Source organism: Heteronotia binoei, chromosome 7 (assembly GCF_032191835.1).
Source record: "Heteronotia binoei isolate CCM8104 ecotype False Entrance Well chromosome 7, APGP_CSIRO_Hbin_v1, whole genome shotgun sequence".
In the NCBI taxonomy this organism is placed as follows: Eukaryota; Metazoa; Chordata; class Lepidosauria; order Squamata; family Gekkonidae; genus Heteronotia; species Heteronotia binoei.
Window position 1 is genome coordinate 60,001,455 of NC_083229.1, and position 17,207 is coordinate 60,018,661.

Here is a 17,207-nt window from a genome sequence, read left to right on the forward strand (position 1 = left end):
ACTCACAAGAACAACTGCTTATGAAATCTTGTTTTGTGCCACAGGCAGCAGGCCTCCATTAATTTTTTTTTGTTTATATCATCAAAATTTCTCTCCAGTATCTTAATATAAGAATTCTGACAGTCCTTTTATTTTGCTGAGAAGAGAGCTATGAATTTGTCTCCATTACTTTACACATCACCTGATGTCACTTCCAAATCCTCCCTGTTATGTTTTCTGCTCTTAGGAATACGGGAAGATGGACAAGGAATACTAGAAGCCACAAATGCATACATGTGAAGATTTAGAAGTGTCACACAACCCATAGGAAGAGATGTGAGTTTCCAGTGCAAAGACTAAGCCTTTTTTTAAAAAAACACTTTAAAAGCAAAAGGTAAAAGGCAGTCCCCTATGCAAGCACCAGTCGTTTCCAACTCTGGGGTGACCTTGTATCACTAAGTTTTCATGGCAGACTTTTTACAGGGTGGTTTGCCATTGCCTTCCCCAGTCATCTACACTTTATCCCCAGCAAGCTGGGTACTCACATTTTACCGACCTTGGAAGGATAGAAGGCTGAGTCAACCTTGAGACAGATACCTGAACTCATCTTCTGCCAGGATCAAACTCAGGTTGTGAGCAGAGTTTGGACTGCAGTACTGCAGCTTACCACTCTGCCAAATGAGCAAACAAAATTTTACTTTATTTGTACAATGCATTTTGAATTGAAAACCTTGATGCAGAGACAAGTGGGGTGTGACAGACTGTCAAGGTGCCTTGAGGTATGAGAACTTTTGAGTGACAGGCTGTTCAAATGAAATTCTGTTGAGTCAGTTAAACAATGACAATTGCGAACTGACAATTCAAGGAAAGACAGTTAAGCACTGACTGTGGACTGGGGGAAAAACTAAGAGTATGAGTGGATCAAGAAGGATCTTCATTCAAGCCAAAAAGTGAAAATAGCTTCTAGTAAAGAGAAGTGATCCTTACTCAGTTAAGAAAGGAAATAGCTTCTAGAAGAGAGGACTGATCCCTGGTCTGTGTATAAAGGAGAACTTGCTTGTACACTCCTGCCTTCAAATCTCTTATGTGTGGTGGAACTCAGAAACCTATGTTTGAGTGTTTAAGCAGAAACTAAAAATGAAGTTTCTCTCCTCAAAGTTTTATAGACCTTGCTGAATAGCAGAAACACTAATTTGTTGGCAACAAATTATTTGGTGTTTGTGTGAATACAAAGTTACCTCAGTTTTATTATCTGTTCACCTCATACATCCAACTTCTGATTCCATCTGACCTTGTCTCCTCCACATTAAAATAGAACAGTTTGTTTATTTTGAACTTTGCAAAGCCCTTGTGTGCCAGTTCAAAAACAGAATATAAGATGATGATTTTGTCTCTTTCCTCAGTTCCCTGGATTGGGCCAGCCCCACCAAAATAAATAAATAAATGTAGTTAGGTGGGACAAAACAGACAAACATAAGAACAAAATACATAAAGGGGATATTCAGCAAGAAAGAAGACAGAAGGGAAAATCCTGCATGTGAGGGAGGGAAAAGTGTGAGTTCACTATGGGGTGCAATGGAACCCCCCCCCCCTCCAAACACACTTTAATCTGCTGAGAATCCAGAGGTGGAGAGTTTTTGAAACCCTGTACTTCTGAAATCTCAGCAGAGTCCTTTCTCTTTTGGTTCAGCTGAAAGTGTATTTAAAATTAGACCAAGGAAGAAATCCTAAGCTGGTCTCATTGGAAGTCCTTTTATACTCCTTTGAGGAGAGCCAGTTTGGTGTAGTGGTTAAGTGTGCGGACTCTTATCTGGGAGAACCAGGTTTGATTCCCCACTCCTCCACTTGCACCTGCTGGAATGGCCTTGGGTCAGCCATAGCTCTGGCAGAGGTTGTCCTTGAAAGGGCAGCTGCTGTGAGAGCCCTCTCCAGCCCCACCCACCTCACAGGGTGTCTGTTGTGAGGGGAGAGGACATAGGAGATTGTAAGCCGCTCTGAGTCTCTGATTCAGGGAGAAGGGTGGGATATAAATCTGCAATTCTTCTTCTTCTTCTTCTACTCAATGGGAGATTACTCCCAGGAAAGCATTCTTAAGATTTCGGTTTCAAGTGGCCAGCAACAGTTATCAGCCAGTACAATAAAAGTTCTGAATATTTAAAGCTCAAATAGTCTGCTCAGGTAATGCAGTCTTGTTTTCCTTCTCCAAAAACACATACTCCATCTTGAATTCTTGTATTCCAAATTTTAGTTTTAAAACATGAGAATTTTAACATAAAGCAGTTATATATACTGTACTCCTAGATCTGCTTTACTTCCCACACACCTATCTTTAGGACTGAGATAAAGCAGCATTCAAGGCCCAACCAATTCATTTAAAACTTTAAAACTATAATGTAATATGTATTTATATAAGAATAAGCCATATTAAACTCAGCAGGCCTTGCTTCTAAATAAACAAGTGCACCTCACAGGCAACACTTCAAGAAGGATATGTATGTGCGACTCACTGCTAGTAGCTAAATTTTTCAGTCAAGACAAAAATGCAGTCAACATTCTCCAACTGATATTAGAACATTAACAGAAGCCAATAAAGTTTACCCAGGCAAGAAAGTCAATTCTGTGTCTGCAATCCTGCAAATAGCTGCTCTTAAGAAAATTGCAAGTATTAAAATGTTCTCACTGTAACATGCTGCAATGTGACTTGTAGTATAACAGCCAATATTTTAGAAGAAAAATACTAGAAAAAATATTGGGTATTATGTTGATTTAATGGATACCAGTAAGATTTATAATCTATCAACAACTTCGTAAGACTAGATAATATTTAACAAGGTTTTACCATTCATTTCCCACAGATACAGGTTCTTAACTCTTCTTCTTACAACTAATTCTATTACAATAGCATAAACACATTCCACACTTTATAATTCACTGTCAATAATTTACCATTGCACACACACACTATCAGAAACAGTCTTATTTATTACAGTCTCTCAGAAACACAGTCTTATTTACTACAGTCAGTCTGTCTCTTTTTCTTGAATTTATTTTTTTCTGCCTGAAAAAGACTCAAATTCTCATGTTCAGATTTTGCCTCTTCTCAACTTGGAACTTTGACTACCAGGCAAACTGGAGTCTCACATATTCTTGACATAGGTATATTACCTATCCTTCACAAACAAAAATTGAGAGTACTCTCTATGGAATGGATCCAAATCATCACCAGCTGAGTGAAACATCCCTGTCTCTAACTGCAGCCTGCAAAGGACCCCCCCCCCAAAAAAATCCCCAATTCTGCAGCTGCAGCAAAAGGATCCACAAGAACAGCATGGTAATGTGTAGCAGGAAAGTTTTGCAGCAGGAAAGGGAAACTGTTGCAGAATCAACACCCCATCTCCATCAACAAATTTGAGGCCCTTGGATCAACATACTAATCTGAGGCTTGAGCCTTCTGAGTTATTGCAACAAAACAGTATAACCACAGGGTTTTTTGGTAGAAAAAGCCCAGCAGGAACTCATTTGCATATTAGGCCACACACCCCTGACATTACCATTGTTTCACACAGGGCTTTTTGTAGAAAAAGCCCAACAAGAACTCATTTGCATATTAGGCCACATACCCCTGTCACCAAGCCAGCGGGAACTGCGTTCCTGCTCAAAAAAAAGCCCTGAGTATAACAATAACCTTCTGTCAGCTCTTTTTGACAATATTATCAAACATCATAAACTAAGATTACTAAACTACTGTCAAGTATTTCATATAACAAGATTGGCACTGTGGCAGGGGGGTTTTCCTATAACTTGTTAAAAACCAACAGGAGTAAAGATTTCTCACCCAATCCCTGCCCCGTAACAGAGCAAAATCAACATAGTAATGTGGCTTCTCCTACTGGCCACCTACTGTAACTGCAGGCTTCTCTAGAAATGTTTTGTTTTTTAATTGCTGTTACTCTATTTTGGTTTCAAATTATGTAATGTAGGCTGATATTACAGTTAAAAAACAGGCTAGCAAATCATTCTTATTTATTGTAACTTTATCTAATACTTAAAAATTACTAACATGTTACACATTTTAAAGTAGTTTCACTGTTGCCCAGTGTTAATTTGTTAACATAAAGTGAATACTTCAAAAATACTTGACAGATTAATTGGCCAAGCAACATTCTACTCTGGATCTTCCTGTTACCCAAACCGTTGGTGCTGTCAGCAGTGACTACTTGAGGGAGGGAGAGTGTTGGGATATATTCCCGACCACAAAAATGTATCAGCACTGACAGAGTGACTATTGTCCAGTGTGTATGTATGCATATAGACGAAGTTTTCAGCCAACAAATCCTGCACATACAAGTTCAGATTTTAGATGCAGCACTCTCCCCTATATGGAGAATCCTTTTCTACATACAGTATGCAATCTCAAAGAGAATCAGACTGGATTTGGACAGAAAAACAGAAGCTAGCAACAACCAAGTATGAACAAATAAGAGCAGAGTAGTTATAAACAGAACAAAAATCAACTACTGAATTCTAAGCTAGAAAGCTACTTAAATAAATGGAAAACTGATAAATTGACTTTTACATCTATTCTAATGTGTCAACGTATACTTGAATTTTAAAGGAATAGCAGATGCTTGACCAACATTCCACAAAGAAATGTATCATTTGATCCCGATTATTCATGTTCCTTTTGATCAGAAGGATCAAGGTGGTGTAACAGTAAAGCGAAGATTAGCTGATGTAATCTAATGAAATGAATGATTACAACAGTATATCAGCATAGTGGACTGCCTCCCACAGCAAGTTTTAAAAAAGCCTCCCCATTTCAAAGTAATTGCAGATGCACAGGTTTTTTGCTACTGGAAACCTAAACAGAAAAAAACAACTTACCTTTATTTCCCTGTCCTTTAGGTCTCTGTTAACAATAAAGGAAAAAACAAAACAAAAATTAAAGCCTTTTGTATGCATCAGATACATTCACTAATGATAGTTATAAATAAATCTCAATTTAAAACAGTGGTAAAACAGTGGTAAAAAGACTTGTTTTATAAACTGAGCTAAAATGTTTAACCACAGTTAAGTTAGCAAATCTTCCTTGGAATGCTTATTATCAAAAAACTTAGAAGCCACAAAAGTTTTTGCTATACAGAAACACAAATCATATGGTATTTTTGTTTGTACAGCCTTAGAGGATGTAATTACAGAGAAAGGCTGTTTGTATTCATACATAAGCTGACTACCTCACAAACCAATACATATTCGCCCAGCTAAAAAATAACATTCCATCAGTTCAAAGAAGCTGTTTGTAAAAAAAGTCAGAACTTAACATAGATCTACAACATCACTCCAAGTCCTGCCACTTATGCAAATGAGAAGCCATCAGGCCAGTTAACCATATTAAAGAGTGAACTATAACACTGTCAAACCAAAATACTATTTTTAAATCATTAAGTCTTGGATTTAAGATTCAGGATTTTAAAAAACAAAATTTCCTCCCTCCATTAGAATGCCGCCTCGCTTCTCCTTTTGTTTCACACCAGACTTGGGCTGCTCCTTGCGAAGGATTTTTTTTTTTTCACATTAACCAAGATTACTTTAACCCTGGCAAAATAAAGGAAAACCAACATTCTTTAGCCAGTATTAAGGCTAAAACAAACATAATGTTCAGAAGTGATTACCAGTTTATGTATCACTAGAGAATCAACCCTGCCTGATGTAAATCTGTGGATTTTATTCTATTTGGAGTTTGTTCCAGACATCTATTATCAGATAGTGTACACAACGAAGAAGAGAAGCCCAGCAGGGTGAGGCTATGAAAGCTCTCTCGAGAAGATAAAAAGGTCAGGCTAAGAAAAAGGCCTCTTAACAAGGAAAACATGGGGTGAGAGAAGCAGGAAAAGTAACCAGGCACCAGAATCAGCAGAATGAAAACACATCGAAGACGCATGTAAAGCTGGGTAATAAAAAACTTTTTAAAAAAATACTACCTAAGAGGGAGGGGACGAAAAACGGCTGCAAAGGGGCGCAAGAAACTATAGCAGGACTAAAGAAGGAAAGTGGTGACTAGGCGACGAGTAAGTGACGAAAACCTGGAGCCGAAGGCCCCATTTACGGAGATAAAGTGGAGATGCCGTAGGTGGACTGGAAGCTGTACAGAACGAAGCAGGGGCGACGGGGAAATAAAAACAAGACGACGACAAAACCAGAGCCTCTTGCAAAAGGAGGCCCCGCCTGTGAAAGCCCGCGACACGGCCGCTGCGGAAAGGCTCCAGGCCGGGGCTGAGAGGCCTCCAGGCTCGCGGAGGGGGCGGTCCTGGGAACGGGGAGGAGTCCCACGGCCTCGGATGTAGCGGGCACGGATCCCCGCTATGTCCAGCGGAAGAGAGGCAGGTAGCGGAGAGCGACGAAAGGGCGCCGCGCGGGCAAGGCCCAGACGATACCTGGTCGACGCTGGTGGCTGACATTCTTTACGGGGAACCGCGATCCCCTCACCCCGCTCCGTTTGGGCCTCCTCCTTAGCTTCTTGAGGTCGTCGCCTTCGCCGCCTCCACTTGATTGTCTCCGCAGCCCGGACACACCTGGCCTGGTCGGTGCCGCCGAATGCAACCAGCTGGACACAGCACAGCTTCCCTCCCCAGCTCCGGGCTCCGCTTTCCCACAATGGCGGACGCGCTCCGGCTCCCACTTCCGCTACACGGCTGCCTGACCTTCCGCTCTTCCCCCCACCTCCACTGATGACGTCGTAGCTGACCTTTCCGTCTCCGCCTCATGTCACGTGAAAGGGAGAATGATACTCGCATGCGCCAGAGCTTCCTTCTGTCACCCGTATGCTGTATTTCTGGATGGCCGGTAGTAGGTAATTCAAATAGCGCTGGGCGTGGAGGAAGCGCATGCGCAGTCGTGTTTGCGAAGAGTAGGGTGGGGTGACGTTAAAATTTTCTGTTCTCCGGTGTAGAGCGGTGAGACGGTCGAAGTGGAAGGTACGGGGCGTTTTTTGAGCGGAGTTCTTGGTTTGTAGGAGGCTCTGTGATACTAGGAAAGGAATGTGTGGAGTGGTGGGGTTGGTTGTTGTGTAAAGACAGTGATCGAATTGCCTGGGGGCTGCTTCCTGCCTGGGTATTATACCGAACGGAGGCCCTCTGGTTTCCCTCCTTCCCAGGGAGGTCTGGTTTGTGTTTTTCTTCTCCAGGCGAGGAACTGTAGTCAAGGAGAGGGGCAGAAACGAGGAGCCGTGTTCCTTGCTTGAAAAGAGAAGCGCTGGAGAGTGCGCTTTGGCGTGGGTGGGTGAGGGCCGTGCTGTGGGCCTTGTGAGTACAAGCAGGAAGTTTGGGTGGAGTTCTGTTTTTGCGGCCTGTAGCTCTCACGTATTTCTCTTGCTCCTAGTGTATCGTTTGATGCGAGTTTGGCCTCTCCGCGTACCATGAGCCCGACCGATGCGAAACGCGGCGGAGCAAAGCGCAGGAAGAACAAACGGACGGGTGGCCTAGGCCCATCAAATCTAGCCGACAGCCTAGAAACCAAAGCTGTAGGATCAGCTTCTTCAGCCACCCTTTCCTTCTCCTCGCCATCCACTTCCGCTGTGGCTTCTTCTTCTCCTGCCACTGGGACCGATCTTGTAGCGACTGCTACAGGTACCTCCTTGATTTCCAGCGAGAGCATAGGAAAGGCTGACGTCTCCAAAAAGCGCTGTGGAGGAACAATTAATTCTAGGCAAACTCGCAAGCAAAGTCGAATGGCTGCTTCAGCTGTGGAAGTAGGTTCACAAGTAGAACCAATTGACCTTGAAGAAAGTGTTTGTGAAGAAGTAGTTGACCTCACTTGTGAATCTTCAGAACCAGTGGTAGTCGATCTTACACACAATGATTCTGTTGTGGTTGTTGAAGAGCATGTGCGACAGCGACGAAATAGAAAGTTAAGAAGCCAGCAGCTTCCTGACAGCTGTGTATTAAGTAGTGATGATGATGAACCAAGAGACAATGATGTTGTATTGACTAGTACATTGTCAAGAGAATTGGAATTGCTGGAAGATGGAGTTACAAGCTCAAGGCGTTCTGGTACTGTGAGCTGCCCAATTTGCATGGATGGCTACTCAGAAATTATACAAAGTGGGCGGCTCATTGTGTCAACAAAGTGTGGTCATGTCTTCTGCAGTCAGTGTCTCCGTGATGCTCTAAGGAATGCCAACTCTTGTCCAACTTGTAGGAAGAAACTTGGTTGCAAGCAATATCACCCAATTTATATATGAAGTTTCAGATTGGTCTCAGAAAAATTCAATTGTATTTCTGAGCTCTATTTCATGTTTATTATCCTTCTGCAACAAATGATTACAGGTTGTGCATATTGCTCAAGTATAACTTTCCATGAGCCTGCTCTGTTTTCTGAATCACAATATCAGCTTTACAACAAGAATCCATGGATACTGAAGAACAGTGAATACAGCAACTTAGTGTTTCTAGACTGTTTTAAAAGTATTTGAATGAGAATAACTTCTGTACTTTAAAAGGGATAAATTTCAATGTATTTGTTCAGTACTTGAGAATCATAGTCACGATAATGCAGAGTGAAGCTAGCAAGTAACTAGAAAATCTGCTATTTTATTATACCAATTAGTCTGTAAGAAGTGGGTGCTATCACCATCTGTTGTTTCATTTAAAGCTTCCCTTCACGTGGACATTTCTGGATTTCCAAGGAGACTAGTCTTCATAGCCATACTTCAGCTCACATTTATTGCAAATGTGTAAATACTTTATTGAAGGTATGCTTTGCTGTTCTGCTTCTGTTTGTTTTCTCTTGGAATCAACATAGAAGACACAAATGATATTTGTAAGAAATACTCAATTTTCTACAACCATAGTCAAATTCTAAATTAATCTTCTGTTTCCAGCAGGTTTACAGAACAAAGTTTAGACCTCACTCTTTCTCCTCCACATGTATGTGAGACTTACAGTAGAAAGATTTGGCCCCTATAATATATTCATAGTAAAATGCTTTTACATTGAAACTTTTATTAAATGATATCCTGAGGATATGTTCAATAAACTTATATTGCTAATTCTTAACTGATAGACTTGATATTAAGTGCACGTAACTCAGTCTTCTGCTGAGCAAGAGTGTCTTCCATATAATATTTAAACTCGGCATATTGTGGCATAATTTTGTTGTTCATTGATGCAGTGACATGAATCCTAATCTTAAATGTGTCCTGGAAAGAAAAAATTACTTTTGAGAGAAACAATTCAGGTTAGTTCTGGCACCAGATTAAGTGACAAGAATGTGGTTAAACAATTTTTAGGAATTATATTCTGTAACAAAAGGAATTTAATTCAGTAGTTGCAAAAATAATTTGGCTCTTTGCAGGCTTTATAGTGGTTCAGTGTCCCAGAAAAGCTGCTTGGGCATTATGAAGGGTTCCCAAAATGTAACATAAAGGTTTCCGTTTTCAGGGCTTACAGATTGGTATGTCCTCTTGAGCCTTAGTGCCATGAAGATGAAGTTTTTATGTTCATCTACCAAAAGTGCCCCTGTAGCAGCTGGCTGTAACTTCATTGTAATAACTTGAGTGTGATTATATTGCTACTGTATCTAGGATCCAGAGCATGAAAAGGATACCCAAATAATAAAATTAATTTAGTTATTTGTTATGCAAATTAGTCTGCCACTTGTGCCTGGGAGAGTATCATCCAAAGACTGCAACTTTATTTTAAACCATTATAACTACAGAAAGCTGCAAGCAACATGTATAAGCCAACTAATGTAAAGTTAGTAGTACATCAGTACCATAAAATAAAATTATTTTTTTTACTGCAGTCATGAGGGAGAAAGCATATACATATTCAGTTTAGCTTTCAGTTGAGTAATAAAAAGAAAAGGGCCAAAAACTGATTGATTGGGACGTCACTGGTGATACCACCATAGACATAGGTTTTTGTTTGTAATGTGATGTTAAAATAGAGAATACAATTTTGCCAATCCGCAGCTAAGGATAGAGTTACGAAGTTTCCTAAAGTAGCTTATTTTTATCAGTTGTGTTGAAGGCTTCTTTCGCAAACATAGTACATGATTTTATGAATTGAGGGGGGGGGTTGTTAAAAAGATGAGCACTGCAGACAGCTTTTTGTAATAGAACAGCTAGCCATAAAATCAACCTGGTCCTTGGCAAGAACCTAATTTGTGAACGCTGACTCTTCAAGTTTAGAAATGAGGTAATTTCTACATACAGCAGCCAAAATATCCAACAATGTTCTGGATTTAATTTGAAGGAAAGCTTTTGTATTCTTCCTTATGGATTAGTACATTAGATTTCTCCCAGTGAGGAGGTGGTTTGAGATATTTATACCATTAGAGAGCTTGCATATGACAGGCGCCACATAGAACGTTGGTTTTGAAAACCTCTGCAAAGTATGATGATCTCAGCAGGGTATTTTCCTGATGCAAAGTGACCAATCAAATATTCAGTCTCAGTCATTGATGAGGAATGTGGTGGAATTTACTAATTTTGAAGGGATTATTAGGATTAAGAGTGCCTCAAACCTGTTGTTAAATGTAGCAGAACAAAGTACTTCCCAGTCCAATAAAAATGTTAAAGCTAAAGCACCATAATTATATATTGTTCACTGTTCCAAATATTGTTAAGGTTGTCTGCTGCCATTTTGTTGGTAGAAAGAGGAGGGGCAATCTTGTCTGATTGTTTTCTTCACTTTAGACCCCTGATAGTCATGCTTCTATTCCATAAAAATCATGTAACCCCCAGCATTAGCTTTTGGGGACTACATGGCAATGTCAGGGGAAAGCAAGGACTGAGTCTCTTCTGCTGTTGGAAAGGTGACAGAATCCAATCTTTTTACAATATTTTGGCTGTCGTATCATCACTTAAATGGAAGCATAATTGCCTCCGATGTGTGTTTTTTAGCTTTAAATAAAAACTTGTATGTGTTTTAACTATAGCTTTTATATCCACTGTATTCTTTTCCTAACTTTCTAATAAGTTGTTTTGTTTAATGTTACTTTTTCATACCATGATCATTTGAATGCTGTGGTTTAATATGTGGTTATCGCGCAAAATGGATTTTGAAACACTTTATGATATGTAAGCATGAGAGTTGAGGACAAACACACAAACAAGAGTATAGGCTCCAAAGGCAGTAAGTATTTAACAAGGGTTGATTTTAATTATTTAAGAAGGTGCATCTAAAGGGTGTGGTTACAACTCATAGTAAGGATACATTAATATAATTTGAGTTTATCACTAGCTGCCTGTTTTAAAAAGGTATATTTAAAATTAAAAGGCCCATCAAGGCGTTGTTAGTTTGTTGTTTGTAGCAAAAATGGCTTTGTGTGAAATTTGACTGAAAAACAAAATTTACCATCAAAATTCAGCTACTGCATCTAGGCATCCAGGGTTTCAGTGGCATTGATCGCTGAATATCTTTCTCATATTTGACACCATACAGCTCAGTTAATGTCAATGAGCTTATTCTAAATTTCAAATTTTGCTGACTAGTACACAATGGGAAGCTTGTTTGCAAAATGATAAACTGGGAAATGAACTGTACAGATAATAACTAGCGTTCTAGTTGTCTTTGTCACAATATACTAAAACAAATCAATTAGGTGGACCTTTCCTTATATAGAATGCAAGAAGTCCATACAAACAAGGTAATATATTCTAAATGCTGTAACATGGGGATTATGTCTCATTGCCATGAGTGATATTAAGGTTCTCACTTTTAATATCTCACTGCAATGATTATTTTCCATTTGTATTTTGTACTGTGTTTTTACCATGCTACATCTTATATATTACTGGATTGTCCTCTGATAAATCAGCATTGCAGACAGGACAAGATCCTTTTCTTGTGAAAACGGATCCTGGAGATCAGATGCTCTGTATAAATGAAACTAATCCATATACTAAACATGCAGATATGCTGTAAGCATTTAACTGGCTGTTCTGTGGAATGCTGTGCAGAATATTTTCTCATGTACTACCTTATTGGATTAGAAGGTTTGTGGAGTATTCATTTATACTTTTTGTTATATGATGGATAAATTGTAAATTCTCTTTTCTAGTCTTTAATATATAGGAAACTGCATGATGCAATAGTCATTCTCATCTTGATGCATAAAGAGCTATCTAAAAGAACAATTCTCCACAAATTAGGTGCCCTTTAAATGTCTTCTCAGACTGATCCACAAGCAGATTCCATATGTCTGAGAGCCGCATCTAAATGAATGGTTCTGACTGGATCACTTAAATGCATCTCTCATATCTGTGGAATTCACTCGTGGATAAATTTGATCCATGCAGCTTAAAACATTTAATGAGTATGAACTGATGAAAATAACAGCATTTAGAAATGCTTCATGTAGGAAGACCTCTTGATTTCTTGTACTAAAATGTAAAACTTAATAAGTTCATTAATTTGAGATCTTCATTCATTTGAGATCCTGGCAGCTTTTAGATCCCTGTTAAATACATTTAGAAATCAACTCAGTATCTTCTGATTGATAAATCTAATATCATTTTGAAAACTAGTATTATAGAAGATGTAGCTGCCTTGTGACAGGCAATACTAGAATATAGGGATGTTATGAAAGTAATGATTCATAATTAAGTTCATTTACAGAGTTTTTGTCTCAGTTGAAGCTGCATAAATTCATGGTACTGCATTATAATTCTTTATTGGTATAAGTTCTTTTGGATGTGAATGTTTACCAAAAGTTGTGTACTAGCTTTTGGGAATTCTTACTAGTTTTTAGTTTGTAATGCTAATTTTTAGAATAGTATTTACATTTTCACAACAAAAAATATGGAACTATTAGCAATTGATTTTCAAGGCAACTGAAATTGGCCAAATAAGACGATGCATGATTCTAAGGACTAGTGTTCAGATCTTCATGTTGCCTGAATGTTTGTCCATTTGTAAATGTGTATGGTTGGTTTTTCCTTATTTAAATGTACCTAGGTATATATATATATATCCTGCTGCTTTTTGGAATCTTCATTAGGCAAATAAATTTTATTGCAAATTAAAATAAAGCTTTTTGTGTTTTTTTCCCTGCAAATGTTAGACAAGATCTGGGACTTTAAGTGGTGTAGATACTGGGTTGGATCAAGACTAAATTTTCCAATGGCAGAATGGAACTTTCCTGCTTTCTTTTGCCCACTGATTTCCATGAAATACTGGTCCTGAGAGATAGGTGACACTGAGGGATGAAGAGGTGTGCAGTGGAAAGGAGGAACTGACAAATTGCAATGTAGTCTGGATCCAATCCATTGTGTGTAAAGAGCATAGTGAATATAAGTACGTGTGCCTGACATTTTTTAGTGAATTACAGTTTGAACAGACTATTAAAAGATTTGGCCATCTGAGAAATGGCTTCTGCTGCTGAACTTTTTTATATCATCAATAAAATCAAATGGCTAAGCTTTAGCTCAGCTGCATTATTGTAGGCCAGAGTAGACAGTCAATCAAATGAACTCTCCCAACAAAAATGGCTACTATAATTGTTTTCTTTAGAACTACTAAAGCCATATATTTCCAGTTGTATGAAAAAAGCCACACAAGCAATGCCACCAGCATCCTTCCTACTTGCCACTCCTCCTTAAGATTTGCATGTATCCACCATTGTAGACAGTGAAGCAGCATGCTATTGACTTTTTCATCCCGCATTAAAACTAGTTGCCTCCTTCTGGGAAAACTCAATTAACTTTATAGTTAGTTACTGTGGTGGTCATGGGTTGCCTTTAGAAAAGAGCAGAGGAAAGGTTTCCTGCCAGAATACTGCAGACCTGCTCTGAAACACTAATTTTTTCGCAAGTCACCATTTTGCGATTAGCTGTTCATCTGCCAGGCCATTTTGTCACTGGTATCTTGCAAGGCACTGTGGGGAGAGGGTAGCCCTGCTGTAAGCTACTGAAAAGACAGACATTACTTATTTATTTAAAACATTTTAATTACATTTCTCACCTTTAACGTCAGAAGTGTTTATTTTTCATTTGAAAGATTTCTATGCTGCCTGTCCAAGGCAGCAAACATTAAAGCATTTAAAATAAAGTGTATATATAAATTATAACAAATTCAATGGAACAAAAACATGGAAAAATACAGTTGGAGGATAATCAATAACAGTTACTGGGGGAACAATAAACAAGTCTTCACCTGACGCCAGAAAGCGATGATAGAGGGGAAAGGCTGAATCTCCCTGGGGAAGAAATGCCAGTGGTTTGGTGCTTCAGCCAAGAAGGCCTTTTCTCAGATTGCCACCCATTTAACCTCAGATGCTGGGACACCCAAAGCAGGGCCTCCAAAGATGATTGCAATAATTCTTATGACAGCAGGTAGTCCTTCAGCTTTGCTGACCCCAGGACATTTGAGGCTTTAAAGGTCAGCTAGGAATAAGGTCCATTGTGGGGGGAAATACAACAGGCTCTAGAAAGCGGCTCTGAGTGAATACCACCGCCTCAACTACCTCTTCCTCTTGACTACTCCACTACTTCCCCTACTGTGACAGTCACTCATCCCCCATTAACCCTTGGCCTTCACTCACCCCCTCCCCATCCTTGTGGTCTTCCCAGCTGAAACAGATACCAGCTTCCCTCACACGCACATATGTGTGTCCCCATGTCTGTGGTGACTCAAAGTCTTGAAACAGGCCCAGGATGGAGATAAGAAAGAATAATTATGGGGGGTGGGAGGCATGATGGTCACACAGACGCTGAAGCTCAGCATTCCTTTTGTTTGCAGTGTATTATGGCCATCTTTTCCTGCCTTGTGGTGGTTAGCATCAGCATGAGCTTGTGGTGTGATTTGGGTTTTTTTGGCCTGGCATGGTTGTGGTATGGTATACCATGGAGTATGCACCTCAAGGCAGCCATTTTTGGTAGGGAATTGATCTGACTTCTGCTTTCCATCTCCTCCCCCTTCCCTGCAGTCCTGGGAGAGGAGTCAGTGGCAGCAGGGGTTGCACTTTCAGGGTGCTGCTCCTGAGAGACAGTGAGCGCAGCCCGGCTTTGCAGCGTGGTTTTACCTGCGATTTGAGTGTTTGGCCGGGAGAGGGGGCTTTAGAGAGCTGGAATGCGGTGCTAGAGCCGGTTCTGGCATTGAAATTGGCACGGTGTTGGAAAGGGTCCGAAGGGAGGGAGGAGGAAAAGGCAAGGTGGTGGAGCCACGGTGGGGAGGGGGGAGGGGCGGAGCCACGGTGGGGAGGTGAAGGGGAGGGGCGGGCGGTGGTGGCAGGTGGCAGTAGCAGCGGGGCAGAAAGATAAACTAGGTGCTTGCCTGGGGCACTGGGAGGGGGGTGGGAAGCCCAATTTTGTGCCCCTACCCTCCTGGTGCCCTAGGCAACTGCCTAGTTTGCCTAGCAGAAGATCCGGCTCTGCCACCATTGCCATGTATTCATCCAACAGGAGACCCAGGTCCAGCAGCAACGCAAGCTATAAACCTGAAACCCCATCTAGAACAGGAGATATTCCACTTCCTGACTCAAATGGCCCTCACACACAACACAAGTAGCACCTCTGTCAGGATTAAGATTTCGTTTGTGAACCCTCATTCATCCCAAAGCTTCCTCTTGGCACTTGTCCACTTCCAAGTCCAGAAAAACTTGGTTGTGTGTGTTCTCTGTGCACCATGCTCATGGGCTTTGCCCCTAGGCAGACACACAATGGTTGTCAGGTCTCTTACTTGTCAACTTTTATTGCCCACTGCTGCTCTAAGAATCTCAGGAAACCCTATGATATTATTGTGAATTATCACAGTCATATTTGACTGATAGATGGTGTTCAGCAATATGAGATCTAGCAAAGTTGTGGGAATTTCAGATTTATCTTCACAGGATTCTTGCTGCGATATTACTACTACTACAACTATGGTCTTCATTGTTATAACTCTTTAAGCCTGGCAACTAGCAAAAAGCAAATAGCTGATACTTGAGATATTTGTACCAGGGCAGTCAGTAGTTAAAAACTGTTCAAGTATTTATTGATCTTTCTTGTTCACAAGGTCTGTGGCTGAACAAAAGTACAAGTAAATAATAGATACCTACAAATTCTAAGGACTCCAACATGCAATGTGCAATTTTAGTTAATTATCAACTAAGTTTAGGGCTTATTCTTCGAGTTGCTCAGTAGGAAAACTTGGAAGTGTTACCCTTTGCTTGAATCCATGGCACAGAAATGGCAACTGAGCCCCACAAATAAATTGTAGTCCTGAAATCAAAATACTATGTTATAAGCAGCAGCTTTCAAGTTAAGTGTCAAAGCACATTAAAAGTTTACAGAAAGCATTTCTGTCCAATTGTTAAGTAAACATTAGCTGTATTGGAAGCTAATTGTTATAAATTGGGATCCCAATAGAGGGAGACCTAAGCCCTAATTGCAGGCACATTAAGTGGAAGTATGAGGAGTTACAGTGATTTCCAGTGCAATTCCTAAAAGAGTTACTCCAGAATCAAATTCAAATTAAAGCACTGGATTAAGAGTGGAATAACTCTGCACAGGATTGCTCTTACATGGTCAATGATTTCAGCATAAGTAGGCTCAAGTTTAATCTTTTTCTACCTAGACTTGTGATGACATGATCCCATCCATTCCCTAGTCTCATGAGTTATGAAAGAAACTTATTTCTATCACAACTACGTCATATAATAATAATAATCTCGCAACTCAAGTTGGGGCCCCTGGACTTGATAAAGTGACTCCCTCCCAATACATGAATAACCTGCATATCCTTGGAACCTGTGTTCTCAAAAGTAAAATTCATTTTCAACACAACGTATAGAATCATAGAGTTGGAAGGGACCTCCAGGGTCATCTAGTCCAACCCCTTGCACAATGCAGGAAACCCACAAATACGTACCCCAAATTCACAGGATCTTCATTGCTGTCAGATGGCCACCTAGCCTCTGCTTAAAAACCTCCAAGAAAGGAGAGCCTCCGGAGGAAGCCTGTTTCACTGAGGAATCGCTCTAACGGTCAGGAAGTTTGTCCTAATGTTGAGCCGGAAACTCTTTTGATTTAATTTCATCCCATTGGTTCTGGTCCTACCTTCCGGGGCCACAGAAAACAATTCCACACCATCCTCTATATGACAGCCCTTCAAGTACTTGAAGATGGTGATCATATCACCTCTCAGCCGCCTCCTCTCCAGACTAAACATCCCCAGCTCCTTCAACCTTTCCTCATAGGACTTGGTCTCCATGTATTCCTTCATGGGTTTGCATAGGTTTAGTTA

The 17,207-nt window shown here is 40.3% G+C and overlaps 2 protein-coding genes across 4 annotated transcripts in view; one reads left to right on the plus strand and one right to left on the minus strand.

The window, feature by feature from the left end:
* YTHDF3 (YTH N6-methyladenosine RNA binding protein F3) overlaps positions 1 to 6,646 on the minus strand; it is a 21,696-nt gene extending 15,050 nt beyond the window's left edge. The window contains exons 1-2 of the mRNA XM_060243703.1: positions 6,414 to 6,646; positions 4,864 to 4,888 (exon numbers count right to left, since the gene is read on the minus strand). Coding sequence (XP_060099686.1) covers positions 4,864 to 4,888; positions 6,414 to 6,437 — 49 coding nt within the window. The 5' untranslated portion in view covers positions 6,438 to 6,646. The remainder of the gene's footprint in view (positions 1 to 4,863; positions 4,889 to 6,413) is intronic.
* RNF4 (ring finger protein 4) lies at positions 6,339 to 13,012 on the plus strand. Of its 3 annotated transcripts, none has more exons than XM_060243705.1 (2): positions 6,339 to 6,829; positions 7,357 to 13,012. In XM_060243705.1, the coding sequence occupies exons 1-2, from the start codon at positions 6,801 to 6,803 to the stop codon at positions 8,216 to 8,218; spliced, it is 891 nt and encodes a 296-aa protein (XP_060099688.1). In that variant the 5' UTR covers positions 6,339 to 6,800; the 3' UTR covers positions 8,219 to 13,012. The 3 variants fall into 3 exon arrangements, with proteins under 3 accessions (XP_060099688.1, XP_060099690.1, XP_060099689.1); XM_060243707.1 differs by lacking the exon at positions 6,339 to 6,829 and adding an exon at positions 6,938 to 6,953; XM_060243706.1 differs by lacking the exon at positions 6,339 to 6,829 and adding an exon at positions 7,000 to 7,136.
* The last annotated feature ends 4,195 nt before the right edge of the window (positions 13,013 to 17,207 follow it).

Coding starts and splice junctions, on each gene's coding strand:
- RNF4 (XM_060243705.1), top strand. CDS start 6,801: ATGCTGTATTTCTGGATGGCCGGTAGTAG. Junction 6,830..7,356: donor TTCTGGATGGCCGGTAGTAG/GTAATTCAAATA, acceptor TCTTGCTCCTAG/TGTATCGTTTGATGCGAGTT.